The 21,162-nt window shown below is 50.9% G+C and overlaps 1 protein-coding gene across 1 annotated transcript in view; it reads left to right on the top strand.

Annotated features, from left to right (window-relative positions):
• The window catches only part of HS3ST6 (heparan sulfate-glucosamine 3-sulfotransferase 6), a 75,838-nt gene extending 61,888 nt beyond the window's left edge, over window positions 1-13,950 (top strand). Inside the window, exon 2 of the mRNA XM_019494535.2 lies at window positions 12,497-13,950. Within this exon, the coding sequence (XP_019350080.2) occupies window positions 12,497-13,115 (619 nt within the window). The 3' untranslated portion in view covers window positions 13,116-13,950. The remainder of the gene's footprint in view (window positions 1-12,496) is intronic.
• The last annotated feature ends 7,212 nt before the right edge of the window (window positions 13,951-21,162 follow it).

Below are 21,162 nucleotides of genomic sequence, written 5' to 3'. Positions count from 1 at the left end.
AGAGGAAGCCAATCGGGCAGCAGCGAAGTACCGTGCGACTGGAAGTGACTCGTCGCGCAGGACAGCTAGGAAGCAGCCGAAGCGGGGAGCTTGCAGACAGCCCTGTGCTCCGAAATGCGCTGGCAGCAAAAGCGCGGCGGGACCACTCGTGAACAGCAAATATCTCTGCAGCAGTCTGCATGGGGAGACAGCCTGTGCACCAAGCCGTGCTATCGTTTTTTCTGTAATACTTGCTTTTCTCTTGACTTTCTAGCCAACTGCAATTGGTATTCAAGCAGCCTTTCTTCCCCCCCAAGAGACCTCTTGGAGTCGCAATAATCCACGTGCTTTGGCAATCACAGGGGTAGAAGAGCAATTCCAAGGAGAGCTGTTAGTGAATGCAGCAGGATGCCCCAGAGTGAGGGATTGTTTTTTTTAAATATTGCATTTGGCTCTGAGTCTGGAAGGTACACACTTATTTCTCTCCTGATTTATGATTCATTAAAAGTGGGCCCAGAAGGGAGCAGTCGCTCCTCGTGGCAACTCTCAGAGCCAAGGTGTCTGTGTATAGGTGTATGTGCATGTGTATACGTGTATAGCATAGAAAATTTCAGGCTGGAAGGGAGCTCAGGAGGTCACATCTAGTCCAACCCCCTGCTCCAAGCAGGACCAGCCCCAACTACATCATCCCTTTCCTAGCTGGGTCTTAAAAATCTCCAAGACTGGAGGTCGCACACCCTCTCTGGGTAGCTTGTTCCTGTGCTTTGCTACCCTCCTAGCAAGAGAGGTTTTCCTAATATTTAACTTAACCAAAAAGGAGCTTTAAAATCAGCTTCAGTGCTCTGTGTGTCGCCGTGCATGGGGTGGGTGCGTGCAAAACCAGCCTGCAGTCCCGGGATGGGAGTTCATTAGAGCAGTCTCTATTCTTGCTCGAGTACTGCAGCGCTGCCCTTCAGAGGTTGCACAGTCCAGTGGTTAGATCAAAGTCTTAAGCCCCAAAGGATATCAGTTCAAACTGAGCCACTGAACTGCTCCGGGCTCTCCAGCGAGTCACTTGATTTCCTCGTGGTCGGGTCAGCTGAGCTCCTCTCCGCGGGCGCAGGGCTCCTTGGTGCAATCCCTCCGTGCGAGGGGCTCAGGCAGCTCTCTGCGCGGATGAGGAACAGGAACGGGGTGGGCAGCGTGGATCCGCTGCAGGTAAACCAGGAGGATGCCGCGTGCCGGGGAGTGACCCTCTTGCTGCCCACGCGGTGCTTCTAGTACATGTTTTCTGGGGAGAAGTCGAGGCACTTTCCAAGCGTGAATGAGCACAGCTCTGCCCGCCGCTGCAAGGAGGAGAAATTCCTGTTTCCGAAGCAGAAGCGTTAAGCGATTCGCCCATGAGGCCTGGAGTCCTGGCTGCAGTCCCCCCGGCTCTACCCTAATGCCGCAGAAACTTTCCCCAGTGGAAAGGTGCAGCCTGCTCCGGTGACACACAGCAGGGAGCTATCGCTGATGCCTTAGCTGGGAAATGGGCACTTATTGCTTTGAGTTTATAAAGCCCATGCCTCCCTCTGTGCAAACCGTTTTATTCCAGGGAAATCGAGTCCTTTCCCCCAGCTATCAGCATCCGTAGTAAATCCTCCTGGCCCACCCCACCCATTCACCTAACTTCTGCCCCTGGCTTTAACCCCCACACAGCCCCCGCTGTAGCCTGGCCCCTCCATGCAAGAAGGGCAACACCGTGGGGTCTTGCAGAGGAAAAGGGATGGCCTCTATTAGCAGCAGTGCATCTAGCAGGTAGTGCAAGTATTGGAGACTGGTGCTCAGGGAGCTGCTTTGCTACTGGGTGCTGTTGCATTGGGTTCGCTAGATTTAACAGACCCCAAAGGTCCAAGGAGTTCATGCAACCCCAATACCATGCGGCGCTAAACATGATTGAGGGTTTCAGACGTGGTGAACTTGGGCTGCCGGGTCCCACGGCGATCACTGTGCTTTACAGTCCTCATACAGGAAAATCTCTCGCTAGGAGGGTAGCAAAGCACTGGAACAAGCTACCCAGAGAGGCTGTGGGACCTCCGCTCTTGGAGATGACTATTAATGACAAAAGAAAAGCAGTTGAAGCGTTTGAAAGGTAAAGCATTAAGTCAAGCTCTCGTGCTGGGCATACCGCCTATTTCCTTTCCCGTTGGGTGAAGAGGATCGTCTGGAGGAAGAGGCCTGCTGCCCGGTGGTCTTTCAGATGATAGCAGAGATGGTAATAACTCTTCTTCTAGCTATTGGAGATGGACTGGTGCTGCTGTTTTTTGGAAAGGGCTCTCACTTCCCTGAAGATAACAGATGAGCTGACCTGCAAGGGGAGAGGAAAGACCAAGGGGAGGGAAAATGTGACGTGCGCTGCCTGCATTGACTCTCCCTGGCTGCCAGAGCAGAGCCAGCCCCGCGCCACGGCCCATCACCCAGCCGCGAGACCCCACCAGCCTCGGGCTCTCGACGGCATTGCTTGTTGCTGCCCTTCCAGCTCCAGGCTCCCTGCAGCATTGCAGAGGATGCAGTCCTGGTCCCTAAAGCCAGATGCAAAAGAGGAGAAAAGCTCAGGGGAGGAAGGAAGAGGCTGCTTGGGAGCGAGTGTAGCAGCAGAAATTCAGGGCTCACATGCCAGGTGCGAAGCAGGACTTAGCTGAAGCCATGGTGGTGTCACCTGAGCCCCCTCTGCCCCAGGCTGGCCAGGCCAGGTTTGGGCAGCGGGATGATGAACGCCCAGGGATGTCGCCATGCGGTCTAGCACCCCAGGTATCGGTACGGCTCCACAATGGCGATGCTTGCTTCTTTCCACCTGCTTAGCCTCCAATTTCACCTGGTTTCATATACCCAAAAAGGGATGCCGGCTGGAGTATCCAATTCTCTCACTTCTCTACCAAGTGGCATGTTGGCCCGTTGATTCCCTGCCCTCTTACCGGCCATGATCCCAATGCAGGCCTTGATTGGGGTCAGCCAGGTTGCTTGGACTCGTGCAGTTTTTCTTTCTCTGACTTCCATTAACACCTGTCTGTGTTACGTCGCACTTCTTTCCTCTCTTAACAGTTAAAGCATTGGCTCCTGCACCAGTGCATGCAACCAGGTCGGCTACTCTGTGCCTTAGTTGTATAAAATTGTGCTTTCCTCTTGTATTAAAATGCCTTGAACTGCAGTGCTGAAAAGTGCTATAGAAAAGTAAGGCAATACATGTGTGTGTGAGCGCACGCATGGGTTTTAATTCAGCAGCACGTAGTTGCAGTGCTTTGGTCCTTAGCAAATCCCGGGAAGTCCAACATCCATTCCCTGCGGTCTTTTCTGATTGCAGCACACACCTGTGTGTTGTTGTGGAGCTGCTTGTGAAGGCTGCCGTTGCACTGAGTTAGCAAAGAAAACCTGGGTCGCTGATGCTGGAAGAGAGCTATAAAGTGCCACAGGGATCTTGCAAAAAGAAAAATGAGGTAGTGCTGGAGTGATGGCGTAGCTGTGATGGTCCAGGAGCTATGCAAGAGGCAACCGTGCAGTTGGTCCGGTAAATATATTGCTCAAAAAAAATCTTTGCAGGAAAATGAAGTTCGGTTTGGGGATACATTGATCTGTTGGTCTGCTGGGATGCCAGGCGGTCTGATGGCTGCTGTATTTCTTGGCTGACGCCAGTAGCTGAACCAGAGACTTCCAGAGCTTGATACGACTGAAGGGACCTGGCTGTGTAGCCAGGGCAGACTGAGCCCTAGTAAACTGCAGGGCAAGTCGAGTCCTTTGATTGTGAGCGGGGAACATATGAGTCCACGCCTGCCAAGTGTTGCATGCATCCCCTTCGCGGTCCTAGATAGCATAAGGGCTGTGGGATTGAGCCAGCTAGTAGCAGCAGCAGCAGCTTTGGTTCCAGGGTAACTTTATTAAATGCATCTCCCAAGACCAAAGCACCGTGCACGCTGCCTATAGCAAATGTAGCGTGTTGGACCGTGGTCAGGCTCCTGCCCTGGACCTATTTGTGTCCTGCTGTGCAAGGCCGAACTCGCGCCTTGCAACCGCTCTCAGGCTTCTTCTGTGATCCCTGCTTCCGCTGCCTGGCTTGGGCCCAGCAGAGCCGCAACTTGAAGGGTTGGCAGGAATGTGCTTTGCTGCCAGCACCAGCGCGTACAGCGGAGGCTAATGTGAAAGACATCCAGGTTGAGTCATTTGTCAGAGCAAAAGCAACTCCATTCCCAATGGAAATTTCCTGCGGGCTGGATGTGCAAAGGAAGCAGGAGGATGTTTGATTTCCAGCTAGGGGAATGCTAAAGGAATCGCATGCAACAGCCTGGCATGGGCTAGAGCCACTTAAATGTCTGCAATCAAAGCTGTTCCTGTGCTTCACTACCCGCCTAGTGAGAGGTTTTCCCCAATATCCAACTTCTTTAACTTCTCTTCCTGCAGCGTGAGCCCATTGCTCCTTGTCCTGCCATCTGCCCCCACTGAGAACGGCCCAGCTCCATCCTCTTTGCAGCCCCCTTGCAGGTATTTCTAGGGTCTGAACCAAGGCTGGACAGTCAATAGGGGTCTTTCCTTTCAAGGTAGTGGCATGAACCAGAAGACAGGGCCCTGGGCTGGAAGTGAGCAACCTGGGATCACCACTGGCTCGCGGTGTAACCCTGGACAAGTCGCTTCTCCTCCCTGGGCTCGTTTCCTGCCCGATTGCTGGGCTTTTCTCTGTAGCCTGGAGGCTCTTTGGGAACCATGCCACAATGCAGCCCAGCTCCTGGACAGGCTCTGAAGGGGTAACCTAATATCAGCCCAATTTGGCCTCTTTTTTTCTGTTCATCCCCCATCAGAGCCTGAGTTTATGGGTCCATTTCTTATCTGTAGTTGTTTGTAGAACAGGCAGTAATTGTTCTGAGAGAGAAGTTGGGCAGAGCGGTGTTTTGCAAACAATTCAGATTGATTTCCATCTGGTATTTAATATTTGCTCTCCTCAATTGAAGATGCACAATAGATTGGCTCAGTCGCATGACACGCCGACTTTTCCTTGATTTGCAGCGTTTCTCAATCGGGGTAGTCCTTTCAGCGGTGTTACAGGGGATCCTTTTACGAGCGTTCACTATTATCCCCATCAAGCGCACCGACACCTACATATAATTCTCAAGATAAACCCAGCGGTTTCCAATAGCAATGCATAGCGTCAAAAGCTCTGACCTGGTTGGGTCTTTCTGAGTTCATTGCAACAGAAAAACTGCAATGCACTAGATTGCAAAAACTTGCATCTAGTGTTTCTCCGCAGTCAAGAAACAAGTGAAAGCTAAGAGCTGGCATTTTGCAAGGGGAGCCTTAAGTCTAACCAGGTTGAGAACGGCTGCTTTATTGAATGCACCGGAGCACAGGGAATCGCAGCAAGAGGCCAGCGTGAGTTCTCCACTCACTTATGGTGTAATATTGAAGAGAGAAACTCCTATTGACTGTCCAGTCTTGGCTCAGACCCTAGAAATACCCGCAGGGGGGCTGCAAAGAGGATGGAGCTGGGCTGGTCTCAGTGGGGGCAGATGCCAGAACAAGGAGCAATGGGCTCAAGCTGCAGCAAGGGAAGTTGAGGTTGGATATTAGGGAAAACTTTCTCACTAGGACGGTGGTGAAGCACTGGAACAGGATACCCAGAGAGGTGGTGAAATCTCCATCCTTGGAGGTGTTGAAGACCCAGTTAGACAAAGCCTTGGCTGGGATGATGTAGGTGGGGTTGGTCCTGCTCGGAGCAGGGGGGTGCACTAGATGTGACCTCCTGAGCTCGCCTCCAATTTTCTATGATCCTATGAAATAGTTACTCTGCAGTAAGTGAGAGGGGAATTGCAGGATGAGCTGTGTCCCCACTAACACCTCCAGAGAAGGAGGCAATAAATGATCATCTTCCCATGCCAAGTTGTGTAGAGCAGCAAGGAGGAGCCCCCGGGAACTTCGCTCTCCGCTGGCCCGTCTGTCCAGGGAGCGTCTGGCTAATTGTAACCAGGCAGGATGCTCGTCTCTCCCATGTTCGGCGAGCAGAGTTGATACAGTGACATGCCCTGGTAATTTCTCCGGTAATTAATGCCTCATTATAAATGAATGAGGGAGTTAATCACTGCGTAACCAGAGTGCGGTCCGCATGGAGGTTTCCCACCTTGTTTTATATTCTCCAAGAAACCTTGTGTTGTCCGTGTTCAGACTGGAAAAGGCTCGTCACCGGGATGCGGAGGGAGAACCGCCGGGGCCCTCCGTGGGAACAGGGTTGGCCTTCAGGTGAACATTAGAAAGAGCATTCGACCCATAAGTCCGAAAAAGGACCCTAGCATGAAGGTTTTGCCCGTAGAGCAGCATTGGGGTGTCCGAAAGTCGGAGGGCCCAGACTTCCTTTTGTTTAAGGGCAGGAGAACGGCTGGTTCTGCTTTTACTTTTCCTGAGCTGAGAGCAGTGCAAAAAGGCGACGAAAGGGCTAAACATTGAAATGTAAATTAGATATTTAATGCCTGAGTTTTAGTTGGACCTCTCCCAAGCCTTCTGCGTTGCTGGCCCAGGAGCGCAGAGCTACCTCGTTCGGGGAGGCAATCCGGGAGTTCCTCTAAACAGGTGGGGTTGCGAGCGCGCCCCGTTGCAGCCACAGTTTCGTGCCCACGTTGATCTGAGGATGCAAAATTGCACCGGCGTGCTTGGAAATCCGGACGCTAGCGTTGGTTGTGCTTAGGAAATATGTGAGATTTTATATCTGATGGCCTCCTTTTTTGATCACCAAAAAAATCCAGGACGTATTAGCACGGAAGCTGAAAAGCTGGAGCAGGTTTGTCTTGTAGCATTTGCATTACAGTCGAGCTTTCATTGAAATGCTTGCACAACATCATCATGGGCGCGCTGCATAGTGTGCGCGTGTGTGCGCATGCACACACGCGTCTCTTCTGTCGCTGTACCTACGCACCTGGTGCATGGATCTGCGGTACTCAACTCGCATCATTGGATTGGAGGCACAGCAATAAAATGTAAGAGGAAAGAGTTTGCAGAGGACATGGTCACCACCCTGCATAAACAGCGAGCACAAGTAATGATGGGGAAGGAGGAGGAGGACTGCAGACAGCTAAGAGCAGTATTTCAAGCATGTATGAAATGGCTCACGTTCCCACTTCAGTGGCTTGGATGAACTCTTTGCCTGGCAGAGCCACAGGCAGAGTGGTCGGAGTTGGGTTTCTCCGAAACACTGTGTTCCCGTTGTCCAGCCTTCCCCCACCCCCAATATAGCTTTTCTCATTTATTTGGTTGCCCATTTGTAATCTTTCCCTCTCTTTTCTTAAGAGGCAAAGACACTTTCAAGGGTGAGCTGCTGGCACCGTGCCTCTGTCGGGGTCTCTCTCGGCGAAGGGTGCCTTTTGGGGATATAAGTTGCTTATGCCCCATAGAAATGGACTGATGGCTCCCCCTTACTTCCGCAGTATTTCATCAGGTACTTATAATATCCCCTTCCCCTTCAAGATGCACTTAATTTGGGCAGTGGGTGACACAAAAGTCACGACTTCTAGTAACACAAACTGCCTCCCTGCCCCCGATGGCGGTAAAGCCAACCGAAAATCCCAATCCTAATATTTCCACTCCTAGGGAAATTCTGCTGTTTCAACAGTTGTACGGAGCGGGAAGCTCTGCCCAAAACGCAGCAGCCCTGGGTGCTTTAATTCAAAGTCAGAGCCTCTTTTTTTGGTGATCAAAAAAGGAGGCCATCAGATGTAAAATCTGACATATTTCATAAGCACAACCAATGCTAACGCCCAGATTTCCCAACACGCCGGTGCAATTTTGCATTTGCAGATCTGATATCACAGAAATGATAGCTTAGTAGCTAAAGCATGTGTTTAGGCCACGGGAGACTTGGTTTCAGTTCCTTCCTCAGCTTGCATGGGATTTTCAACCCATCTCTCCCACCTCCAGGAAGATGGGAAAAGCCCCAAGCAATGGGCTTTTTTGGGGTGAGGATGTTCTCCACTCCCCCTGTTGAAGCTGGGCCACTGTGCAGGAAAGAGGTCGAGATCCTTTGGAGCGGAGAGAGGGCGTGCGAGGAAGCAGGACTGTAGTCCAGCGATGAAGAAGAGTCCTGGGCTCCGGTCTTTGCTTCGGGGAATGTTTCTCTGCACGAGCCAGTGGCTGTTGAATGTCAAATACATGCCATCGGCAGCAAATGGACCGTGGATAAAATGCCCAATACATCAGAGAAAATGCAGCGAATTTTGGCAGATCTGAACCTTACCGTGGCGGTTGAGTCCAGGGGCCGAAGAGCGAGAGGTTTAGATGTTTCCTCTTGCAGCTTTGCCGCTCTTCTCCCATCTTGTGCTGCAAGCACCTGCCTGCCTCGTCCGTCGTGCCGAGTTATGGGGTGGCGTTACAGTACGAACAGTACAGTCTGCTTGGGATCATGCCCGGCAATGCCGATCTAACCCAGGTTTGGGCTTCGTTCCTCTGGGGCCAAAGGTGAATGTGTCCTCTCCCTCAGCCACCTAAGAGAGAGCAAGCCTCATGGCTATGCTGAGCTGTAGCTCGGAGTACCTTGGAAATTTGGACTGGGTAAATATATAACACAAGATTTAAGGTGGCGGGGTGGGGTAAGTGGTCAGGGGCGGGTTATTTTGCAGCACATCACGGCTAAATCTGGGGAGGAGACAAGTGAAGCTCACCATGTAGTGCTTCCATGGTGGCTTGCAAGACTTGTCCCAGGTGTCACGTCTGGGCGCACCCAGCCAGCCTTGGGTTTCTTTTATTACCAAGAGAGTTGCAATTTCTTTTATTATCGAGAGAGCTGCCCCTTTTGAGCCCTTGGGGTGGTGAGAGATCTGGTGGCGTGCGAAGAGGCTGGAATCGGTGTGGATCCAGATCGGCATGGCCCGGGTAGGAAACCAGGGTGGCACGTAAGAAACCCCCATCAGCGGATGCTTCCCGGAGAGGGGAAGACGCTGTCGTGGGGTAACTTGCTTCCAGTGCAAGGTTACGCCTGCTCTCATCAGCTCGTATGATCCTGCCTAGCTCTTCCATAGCAGTTTCCCTCGGAGGTGTCGGAGCGATTTACAGAGAAAGTCAGGCTCCTGATGCATGTCTTGGAGAGCAGTTTTGGCAGAGGAAGGGGATGGGACTTTTCCGGGTCTCCCAGCAAATTCGAGGCAGGCCCTGAGTCCGGGTTCCCTCTGGTCGAGGCTCTGAAGCCTGCTTGGCATCTCAGTCCTTGTCACCGTGTCTCTGCCCAAAAATCTTGGCCCCTCTGCCACCCAAAATGACACGCTGCCCTCGGGATGGAAACAGGACTGCATTTCCAAGCAGGTGTAGACTGGAACAAGTCCTGTTCTTGTCCCATTTGGCCCACATTGCTCGTCCTCAGAGATGAGGGTGAATATTTAAAAAAATGTCTGGGATTTTAGATTATCACAGAAATATCGCGGCATTTTTGCAGGACAAGTTTAAAGAAATGCTGGAGATTCGAGGCGTTTCCTGCCTTGGCACGTTACGTGATTTTCCTGGAGGAAGCCTTGTACAGGGGGTGGATAATGAAGGAGTTAGCAAAGGAATGTGCCTGATTACATAGTACATTTTATTTGCATTTTTGCTCACACCTTGCGTGCGTGAAATGGGGACCTTGATGGGTTGTAATAGGAGGCGTCAACTGAACTGCTGGCAACGACCACGATATCCCAGGCCGGCCTCTCGCAGCCATTGATTAAACAGTAACGTTGCCGTGATTTTGCCATCCGTCACTATGATGGGAGCTCCAATCATGAAAGTGCAAGACTGAATAAAGCCTTTACAATTACAACCTGGAGCTCGCTAAAGGAAGAATAAAAAACCATCGAACACCCCATAAATATTTATTGGCACCGCAATAACACATTAATAAGAGAAGTTTGCTTTTGTGTTAAAGACTTGAGACTGGATTTGTTAGAGGGGTGTTGGGGGCAGAGGGGGAGGCAGGCTCCATGGGCATGAGATGAACCGAAAAATGAGTGCTGTTGTGGCGCGTGAGATTTTGCACAACTTCCCCGGCAAACTGAATTGGCTTGGGCTTGCCATGGCTGGTACGCAAGGGCACCAAGCTGAGTTTGAGCGCCCAGAAAAGGGCAGCCCCTCTCCCTTCACACCAGGAACGGGATTTGTTCAGGAGGCAGCAGGACAAGGGGAGCCGGACTGAGCTCAACCTAACAGCCCAGCCCCAGTCCAGACCTGTTTTGGGATCTCCCCAGGACCCGCTGAACTATAAGAGGCGATGGTTTCCATCCAAGAATTCATTGCAAGAATTGTTTCTTGCATAACCTATTTTACTCTGCAGTTTCTTTAAGTCCTAGCTTCTCATCTGTCTTTTAAAAAGCGCAGGTGACTTTGAAATCTTGCCTTGTCGGGGAGTGTTACAAGCCCGCAGTCCCCTACGGCTGCTATAGGTTCAGTGACTTTTTTTTTTTTTCAAGCCAGAAACCCCTGTTATGATCTTCTCACCTGATCTCTTGAATAATGCCAGGTCAGGAACCTCATGCACAATTTCTGGCTGAGCTATAACATCCCTTCTAGGAAGTCATCTGGTCCTGACTTAGAGACTGTGAGCGATGGAAACTCCAGCATGTCTATGGGCAATCATCACAGCACAGCAGCCTCCCGTGCTGCCCAGGTCACCTTCCCCAGGGCAGGGCTTGGCTTCAAAGGCACAAGAGCTTTTCATTCGAGCTAATGGAGAAGCAGCCTGGAGCTGGGCTGTTCACAGTAGGGGCAGGACAAGGAGCAATGGGCTCAAGTTGCAGCAAGGAAAGTTGAGGTTGGATATTAGGAAAACCTCTCTCACGAGGAGGGTGGTGAAGGGTCGGACCAGGTCACCCAGAGAGGTGGGGGAGTCTCCATCCTTGGAGGTTTTTAAGATCTGGCTAGATGGCTGGGATGATGCAGCTGGGGCTGGTCCTGCTTGGAGCAGGGGGATGGACTGGATGCAAGCTCCTGAGCTCCCTTCCAGCCCCAATTTTCTATGAATCTATGCTAACCCCGTTGGTGTATGGTGCAAAGCTGGACGGTTCTCATTCACCAGCACAGGATGGTCACGCGCACACTTGCTCACTAGCACGTGTGAATATGAGGGCTTGTAGCATCCTTCTTCCTTCCAGTAGTGAAGTCTTGGAAGGGCCAAAGTCACTTGGGGCTGGGTTTATCCATGAAGGGACCTGGAAAGTGAGCGAGGCCAGCTGTTCCCGGCCTCGCAGGAAACGAAGTACTGACCAGCGTGGAAAGGGACCCCGTTCCCCAGGGCTCGTCAGCTAGTAACCGGCCGCCCTCCGAACAAACCGGTATTTTGAGGCTTGGTGAAAGGAGAGAACAGGAGGCCCTTCTTGTGGTCTGAGGTTGCATTATAGCCAGGACTCGTGGAAGGCACAGCGGTGTTAAATGCTTTTTGATCGCTCTTCCCGGAGAGCGATATCATAGCCAGAGATTAGAAAGTGGTGTTAAATCTTAGCCTCGGATTCACACATCTCCCCTTTCCAGACAAACGTGGGGCTGGGTGTACTCTAATCTCTGTAGGAAGCTTTGTGCGCGCAGCTCCCATGGGTATTCGTGTCAGGGATGTGGCGAAAATCCAGCAGGGCTTTTTATGTGATCGAAAGCATGGGGATTTCCAAGGTTTAAACGTAGGTGCTGTGGAGGGGGCCGACTGACGGCTCTGGAAGTGGAGGCACGCACCGTGTTATCCCTGCCCGGGTTTGCCGGTGTTGACCCCCAGGCCTGGCTGGCAGCAAGGGGCTTGCTCCCCATGCCATATCCGCCCTTCCTTGGCTTATCTGCTGAGGATGCCCATGAAAATGCCAATGAATAGCAACAGCAATGATGGCTTGAGTGACGTAGACCTTCAGACCATCTGAATTTGGGGCCCAGTAGCCCTCCAGCAGCTGTGTCCTGGTGAATGGATGTTATATTTGGGGATCCAACTAGTTCATTAGGAGAAGTTCCCATCTCTCCATCCTGTGCTGCCCACCACGGGGCGAGTGACTCTGGGTTTACACTCGGGACCTTGCCCTGCGTGCTCGATTCATGAGCTGCCCCACAACACAACGGCTGTACCCGACGCCGAAGGCTAAATCCAGTTCTTGCACTAATTGATATCCTAAGCAGCCTCCTGCATGGGACGGTACTGATCACGTGTCCTTTCCTTCTTATCAGTATTACAGTGGCATCCAGGGTCTAATGTCAATGAAACGTAGAATTACAGTAGACCCGAGTGCCCCGGCATGGGATCAGCACTTTGCTATGCTGGGATTTCTCGAGCTGATGTAGCAAGGTCGCGGGCCCAGACAACTTGCAGCCAAGGCAGATGAACCCCTCGGAGAAGTGAGGGATGGGTTGGTGTTGGGGGGGTGGATAAATAGGCAATGAAAGTCAACCTAAGCTTGGCAGATAAGAGGAGGTTGCAGCTCTTGCCAACACCTGGGGAAGGGGCTCTGGGGCTGGCACCTTAGTGCCCGTAGCCATAGACGTTGAAGTGGACAGAGCCGCTCATGTCTTTACCTTTGTCCTTCTGCTTCCGCAGGAACCTGATGCCGAGGACGCTGGAGGGGCAGATCACTATGGAGAAAACCCCGAGTTACTTTGTGACCAAGGAGGCCCCGAAACGCATTTACAACATGTCTCGGGACACCAAGCTGATCGTGGTGGTGCGCAACCCGGTCACCAGGGCCATCTCGGACTACACGCAGACCCTCTCCAAAAACCCCACCATCCCCAGCTTCCAGGCCCTGGCCTTCAAAAACATCAGCACGGGACTCATCGACACCACCTGGAGCGCGGTGCGGATTGGCATCTACGCCAAGCACCTGGACAGCTGGCTGCAGTACTTCCCCCTTTCCAAATTCCTCTTCGTCAGCGGGGAGAGACTCGTCAGCGACCCGGCCGGAGAGATGGGCCGGGTCCAAGACTTCCTGGGTCTCAAGAGAGTCGTGACGGACAAGCATTTCTATTTCAACGAGACCAAGGGCTTCCCCTGCCTGAAGAAACCAGAGGGCAGCAGCCGGCCTCGCTGCTTGGGGAAGTCCAAAGGACGCCCTCATCCCAAAATCGACGGGCAAGTGGTCCAGCGCCTGCAGGAGTTTTACAGGCCTTTCAACATGAAGTTCTATCAAATGACGGGGCAGGACTTTGGGTGGGACTGAGCCCTTCCCAGGCTGGTCGCGGTATAAACCACGGTGGGGTGGAGTAGACTTAGTCCACTTAGCAGCTTTGCAAGGGCCACGGCACATCCCGTGCACCGCCGCGAGGGATGCTACGGCAGGGCATCCCAGGCGAGCCTTCAGAAGACTTTTCCCCTTGTTCTAATTTATATGGGACGTCTCCCTGGAGAGACGCGTACGCTTACTGAGTAGAGAGAAATATTTAAGAAATAATAATAATAATAATAATTAAAAAACAGCAAAACCCAGGTGCCCCCTCCCGCCCATCAAATTAAATATTCTTCCATACAAACCTTGCTAAGCTATATTAACCGGGGACAGTTTTCAGAAGGTGAGTGTGAGTGCGTGTGTGCGCGTGTGTGTGCATGTGTGTAGCGACCAGGGCACTAAGATTCACAATAAACTTCGGAAATGGAGCAGCCTCCTGGTAATTCTGGCCTCCTTTTGGGTCGAGTTGGAGGAGAGCTGTCATCTTCCCAGGCGGCCGGCCGAACCCTTCAGCTAGGCAGGGAGAGCGCCCCGGGGCCCCGGGCTGCTGGCTAGTTGTTGGATGCCTTTCTGTTCATCAAAGGGACACTGCAGAGAACTGCTGTACGGCAATGCAGGCTTGTGGACTTCCACAGGGCATGGCCAGCTCGCACCATCGGAGGATTAGCCCCTGTATACCAGGGGCGGGGGGGCGGGAAAGGTGATTTAGGATCAAAATAACACAGCAGGAGACTGTGCCTGCTCCTGTTATAGTCAGTGGGGTTTTTGCCAGTGACTTTCTTGGGACCACTCTCATGCTCGGATTATTAAAAAATTTATTTATCTATTACTTTGGATGCTGTTTTGTTGTTTCTTCTGTGGACTTCACAGAGTTGGGGGGTTTTGATTTTTTTTGTTCTGTTTTGTGAGTCTCGTCCACTTTCTGGTTTTTGTGCTGAGACCCCAAACTTGGCGGTGGTAAGTTCCCCCCATTATGACTGTGGCTGTGTGACTGTGGAGGTGGCTATGTGTCCTCTGCACCCCACGGCTGTCTTTCCTTGATGGGGTTTGTTTAAAAAAAAAAAGGAACAGCCCGTCATCTGTTTGCTCAAATTCTGTAAAAGCCCCGTGAAATGAGACGATCCGAACGTCCTTGGAAGCAGTTGGGCGGTTGGAAAGTGTTGCTGGGTCTGCTCCGACAGGATGTAGCACACCTGCAAAAATGACAGAAATCGTTTGCAGATGATTATGGGTATTTAAGGCTCGATTCTGCGCTGCCGTAGTCAGTGGGAGGTCTGCTTGTGATTCAGCGAAGGCAAAATAGTGCCTGGATGTGCGCTGGGTGAAATTGGGCCCCATTCAAGTCAATGGAAGTTTCTCGGAGTTTACTCCTAGTTCTCTTCTGTTTAAAAATATATGCATTAAAAGATAGAATTTTGTATTATTTTGGCAAAGTTGGGGAGGGGGAAGGAAAAATAATTTCCTTGCTTATTAGGCAAAAGACTTAAAAAGTGTTTGCTTAGCTTTAAGCATTTGCTTAGGTTTAAGCAGGTACTTCGCTCGCATTGTGGTCCCTGAGATGCAAACACCCGCATAAAAAACTTGGTTGAATCAGAGCCTTAAATAACCAAAGCAAAACCTCCTTTGCAGAGAGTGAGACCGCTCGCACGCTTAAAACAGATGCAGAATTTAGTCTGGTGCAGGAGGGAGACCCTGGGCCCCAGAGATCTTATGGATTCAGAAGATCTTTTTTGCTGGTTTCCGCGGTCCCGTGTTTCCAGTTTGCTCTGCATCCCGCATGGTGATCTCCGTTGAGGCGGGTTTCCGTTCAGGGAACTGGCCACTCCACGACAGAGCTGTTCCAACCGTGCATCCAAAACCAGGAATGCTTTTTTTTTCCCTTAATAGATTTAAAACGGAGGAAAAGAATTCCTCACTAATAATAATGATGATGATGATGATGACAAACGATGAATAGCAGTAGTTCTGAATATCGTGTATTGCACGCTTGCTGAAATGTGCCTTGTAACTCGGAGCAAGATCATTCAAAGTCTTTTGGAAGAAAGACCCAACGCCCAGAGATGACTTTGCATGGGATGTATAGGAAAAATTATCACCGAACCTTTAGCCCGACGTAGATTTTCAGATCTGCAGCCACAAAGGGCCATCGTGGGAGGCTGGTGAAAGTTTCCCTATAATTAAAGAGGGGGGAAAACATTTCATTAACCTTTTTTATATCTTACTAGTGACTTGCATGCATCTCTTTAATGAGCTAATTACATGTTCTGGAGGCCCCCAGGCCCTACGCTGTTTGGAGCTGTGCTCCAGATCCATTTTCTTCCATCACAGCATGTTTTTAGGTTTGATGGGCTGGACCGGCACGGGATGGACTGGCCATTTCTCACCCAGCAGCAAAGCATCCTTGTTTTCACTATTACAAGGCAAACTTCAGCACGGAGGCCACGGCATGGTTGTGTCCCTCGAGGAGCCGAGGGAACCTGTCCCACCCAGCGTATCGCAGCCATTCTCGGGATCAGTTTTGCAAGTGGTGTTTTCCCTTCGGCGCTCATCTTTTGGGCTTGCTGCACGTCCCCTCTGCCCCGCTTTGATTTGTTACGAGCAGCTGATCGGAGCCCCCTTTGTTCTTCATCCTCCGCAGCGCAGCATTTATTTGGTACGGCGGATGCTTAAAGCCGCTAAGCCCACGGCTAACGTTCAGCGCATTAGCCAGGCTCAGCCCATCAGCTAATCAGTTTACTGCCAAAGCGAATGGCACGCACAATGCCGCAAATCAATTTTATGTCAAAGTTAAACACAAGCGGCCCATCTATTCGTAGACGGGGCGGCCGAGGCAGCGTTTGCTGGGCTTTTCTGTACGCTTTAGAAACGGGCCCGGCTCTTAAGTCGCATCGCCCTTGTCTGGGGTTGGTTCCTATCGGCTTGTCAAGCCGTATGGTGCCTGGAGGAAGAAGTGCGGTGTTTAAAAACAGCATCGGTAAGAACATTGCAGGTAGGCCAGATAAGTCGGAGCCGGCACTGCAAGAGCCAGGCGGTCAGCTGGCCCCAACTAGAGCAAACCCCGGGATTTTAGGGGCGCTCCAACCATTTCATACCAGCTAGAGATCTGGTCTGAATAGCGCATCGGAAACAGGCTCCAGTTATAGCTCAACAGCATATTTGCCTGTTTCCGCCTCTGCAAAATAAACCAGGCTCCAGCTTCCTCCGGCTGGTTTGGTCCAGCTGTCTGCACCTCTGCTTCCCTCCCCTCTCTGCTCCTCGCGTCCTTTTTGAACCTCCCCTTGCTAAGCCCAGGGTCTTTCCCAGCCCGTGCCACGTACCCAGCACGGTGTGCTCCACACCTTGCAGGATCCGGCCCCCGTAAAGCGTGCAAATCCCAGCGAGGCGAGCAGCCCAAGGAAACGCAAGTGCCCTATCAGCTAACCCGCTGGGGGTTGGATGTCAAAGCCGTTGGAGCTTGTTGTCAGTTTTGCTGGCAGCTCCACATGATGGACTGCACTCTGCTTGTTTAGGTTTTGTTTCCAGCCATGACATTCGACCAAATTATTCTCCGCGAAGGGCTTTAAAGTTTCCCAAGTGCCTGTGAAAGCCTGGAAACGCTGATAGTGATCCTATTTCTCAGCTGAGTGGCTGCATTCAGCCGGAGCCGTATTGATATGCAAAACGTTAAGGGTCCCGGGTCTAAAGATGGTTTCTGTCTGCCCTGTGAAAGGGAGCCATACTTTTTTAAAGCCTGGGCCTTTCTAAAGCTGCACAATACCATATAGACTATGCCATTTAAAGCATCTGAAGCGACCCAAAATGTATTGAAAGCTTGCTTTGCAGACTCATTAAGACTACTCAATAGGTTTTGGCAAATACCATGCCAGGGCTGACCGCATGGATTAAGACTTTTGAAGTGTTACACAAACCCCCTGCTTAAACTAATTGCTGCCCCACAGCTCATGAGGTCAAGTATTTGTATTCATTGCATTTGAGAGGAGCCACTTGTGGGGCTGTCCAGGTGAAGTCCGCACTTCATTAGATCAGGACAATAAAGGGACCCCTCGGCGGGACACGGATAGGTAAGCAAGCTGGGACTCTCCTGGCTCGTTCAAAGGCGACCCCCGTCAATACAAACATAAACTAGCGGCCGCCGGGTTTTGAAATGGAAGGGTTTCGAATGAAATGGTGCATTTTAAGTCTCAGCCGCCAAACGGGGGGGGAGCAGCCTTGCCCATCGCTTCGTTACGGTCTTCGGCGGTCCTGCACCACCCGGTTCAGTTCAAAAGCAATGCACCTTGAATGACATGTGGTCAGTCCTGTCTGTGCACGGGTTCGGTTCAAGCGCCCTTCTGCATTGTCTTTACTTGTTGTCCCCCCCCGGGAAGTGACTTTGAGGCCGACGACTGGAAGTCTGCGGATATTGTTGCAGGTATATTGGGGAGGGATTGTCATCGCAAAGGTCGCCGAGATCCGGTCCCAAGCATAGAGCAAAGTTGCTGCCATCAATCTTCAGGTGTGTTTGCTGGGTAGCAAAAAACATCATTCTTGTACAGAACATTTTGGGATGCATCTTCCATATCATGCTCTTTACCGATCAAGATGAGTCGGGCATTAATAAATGGGTCTGGCTCGTCTTGAAGTATCTCTCTGCCTCTTTCGGTTTGGGCGATTGGTCTCGTCTGTAAGGAGAGGAAAGATGGCAAGAAACTCTCCAGCAGAATTGCTTCCCAGGCCTGCGCGCGCTCTGGCTCAAGGACCTAGACGGTAGATTCGGGAAGGGGCCACAAAGCAAAGGCCATACATTGTACTATCGTGACTGCTTGACGTTCAGTTTTACCCACCCCAGGACAGGGGTTTTCAATGCTTGGGTCATGGCTTGGTGTCAGGCCGTGGCGTAAAACCTTTGGGAACGCCTGTCCTAGGATATACAGGCAACACCTGCTTCCCGCTGTTTCGCTTAGTGCTATAATGCTGGTTTTACATCGATACCTGATTCCACTTAGCGCTCAGCTAGTTTCGTTATAATGCTCGCAGGCAAGTCCGAAGAGCGATTTGGGTGGCTTTAGAAAGTGCAAAGTGAAAGTAAAAGTTGGTTTTGCTTAACGCTCGGTTTTGCTAAACGCTCGGTTTTTCGGGAACCGATTAAGAGCGCTAAGCAGGGGTTGCCTGTAGCTTGTAGCCGTGTTGGTCTAAAAAGCAAAGGCAGACAAAACTCTTGGTTTAGAGGTGATATCTTTGATTAGACCACCTAAACAGTAGCAAAAAAGATGTCTTTCTTTGCAAGCTTTTAAGTCCAAACACCCTTTGTCAGGCAGAGGAGAGTTCAAAGACTCTGAAAGCTTACAAAAAAAGAATTTTTTTTACTATTATTTGGTTGGCCTAATAAAAGATACCGCCTCTAAACCAAGCTCCTTATCTCCTAGAGTTTACCATTGTTGCATGCTCAGCAATGCCGCAGCACTCACTTAAACTGCTCCAAAGGCGACCTTCTCCTACACTAAAGCATTGTGGCTGGCATGACAAATCCAACATGCTTCAAACATCCTTCAGTCTGTATTGATAGCGTTTCAAGTGATGCTCAGTCATTAGCCTTTGATAACCTTTAAATCTGGGCGGTTGGTGGGTGTCTAGGGGGGGGAGCTCCAAACTATTCACAGCTATTTGCCATCAGTGGACAGTTAATGATCACGGGTGAAAACCGGGATACAAAGTCCATGTTGGGCTGGCAGAATAAAATCCATTGACAGCACAGAGTTGGCTTTTGTGCTGCTTTGTTACCCAATTACAAGTGGGTTCCTTTCAGTGACAGAATGGGGATCCCATCGTTTGTTAATTTAACACGTGTTCCCCGTGTATATCCGAAGGAGAAAATGGCCTTTGTCGTCACTTTTCAAACGGCCCTAATTAAAGAAGCAAACTTAGAAAAATTAGCGGCTGGATTTTCTAAAGGCTTCAGTTTGCTTTTCCATGTAGGCACAACATTGCCTAGCGCCCACCGCTCTTTATGGGAGCTGCAAAGAGCTGGGGGAAAGAAAACCCAGGCTCTTCCTTTTACGTGCCCAAGGCGGAGTGGAAACCTGGCTGCACGTGCATGCTGAGCCTCTATATGAACATCTCATCTCGCAACGCCTGGTTTTTTCCACAGGTCAATTTAACATCCTTTTAATCATTTCTGTTCATTTAACTATAAGCGGGACATCGCATACGGTCGGTGAAGCTGCGGGGAGTTTTGCCCGAGTAGGAATAGCAGGTGCTGGTGTAGAAATACCACGCAGCCTGATATGAACACTTGTTTCAGCATGGTCGTTGTCCACTGGCTTGCTCACTTTATATTATGCAATTTATTGCCCAGTTATTTCTTGATTTTTCTTTTCCTCTTGTTCCCTGGGTCAAAGATACGTCTATGTTTGTACATAGAGATGTCCAGACTAGAAATCCATCTGGAAATCCTTGCGGGGGTTTCTCAACACCTGTTATACTCTCGCGGTGTCTCCAGTGGGATGAAAAGCTGAGTGCCGATGTGTCAGACCTGCTCATGAAAAAAAAAACTGCTCTATTTTTCCTTACAAGATCTCTGAAAATAAAGCTATAAAGAATATGAAGCGGGACTGTATTGTTTTCCCTGTTTATATGTGCTATTCTGGGCCCAAATAGACTTTCTGGTTTCTTTCCAGCGTTTTTCCTCTTCGGTCCCCATCTTGAATTTCGAGAAAGCCAGAAGTTTGCGAGTTCTTTGTAAATCCACGTTTATCCCCAGGAAGTCAATTTATGAAGGAATGCCCTTGCAAAAGATGAGAGCGTGCCTGATGCACCATTTCTTCCATCATGCTAATGACAGCTGCTAGGGCAAGACGTTTCCAAATTAGCAGGCAAAGGAAGTTTTGGGTAATGCGTGTGGGCTGCTGCCGTCTCGGACGAGATGCACCGAAGGTCCGCGCTACCCAAATGTAAGGATTGTGCGTCCGGGATGCAGGAATTGTGCTAAGGGGGCTCTTAACTAGGCACGATCCCAGCCCGTTTTCTTCCCTTAAACCTGGGCTTAATTGATCCTGGCGCCCTGCATCCTAAACGCACCAGCCCTGGCTCGCAGACGGCCACGGGGAAGATGATAATATCTTGCAGGTTTCTTGCTGCCAACAAATTGTGGCCAAGTGGCTGGCTCTATGGAGGAATGCAACCAGGCATTTTTTTTTTCTTCTAGTTGGATCCATCTGAGTAAATTAGTGGAAATAGGTTCAATAACAGGGAATGGTTTCCCTTCATCTCCCAGCATTTGGAGAAATGCTTCTTGCCAGGAACAGTCCGTTTGCAAATGGGGAATTGGACGAGCGAGCGGCAACGATCGCATTCCCCACATCTGTCCCCTTCGCGCCTCCCCGGCGTTTTCTACAGGGATTCGGAGTATTTAAACATTTTTGGTAAAGTGTCAGTTATGTTCACACTTTCTGGCAGGGTCACCAAGCGATCATGTGACCTTGTCACTCACCGATCCCCGATTGCATCTCCCTGGCTTTCTTGTCATGTGCCCTTGTCAAGCGTTTGGACAGAGGGCAGCGCTCGCTGTCAGCCGAGATTAACTCGCCGGGAGAAAGTTACACATTGATAAAAATGCTTAGCATACACCGCCGATCACAGCCGGTATCTGGGGCTCTGCTCGGTGACATTTCCATGAATCCATTAGGCCAGCGCGCTGCAGTCTGCCGAGGAAGGTGTCCCGATTCAGGAGCTGACGGAGGTTTTTTGGGGGTGCCTTCTTGCAAGCAAGGCCCCTTTGCAATGGAGATGTCTTGAGAGGGTCGAGGGTTTTGTGCGTGCCGGATTCCCCTTGCTGGCACATCGCAATGGCTCGAGCATGCCTGACTTGGGGTCTGCGCGGCCGGGGGACCGCTGAGCCATGGGGAGAGATGACCAGTCCAGAGCACTTAGGGATAATTAAACTTTGGTTTCAATACAAATACAAAAGCAGCTCCTTGCAAATTTTGGCAGCCCACAGCTGAGGGCAGTGCCAGCGTCGCACCTTGTTGTGCCCCGTAACCCATTTTAATTGAACCGTGTCCCA

This window comes from Alligator mississippiensis, chromosome 13 (assembly GCF_030867095.1).
Source record: "Alligator mississippiensis isolate rAllMis1 chromosome 13, rAllMis1, whole genome shotgun sequence".
Taxonomy (NCBI): Eukaryota; Metazoa; Chordata; order Crocodylia; family Alligatoridae; genus Alligator; species Alligator mississippiensis.
This window is presented reverse-complemented; position numbering and strand designations above follow the sequence as displayed.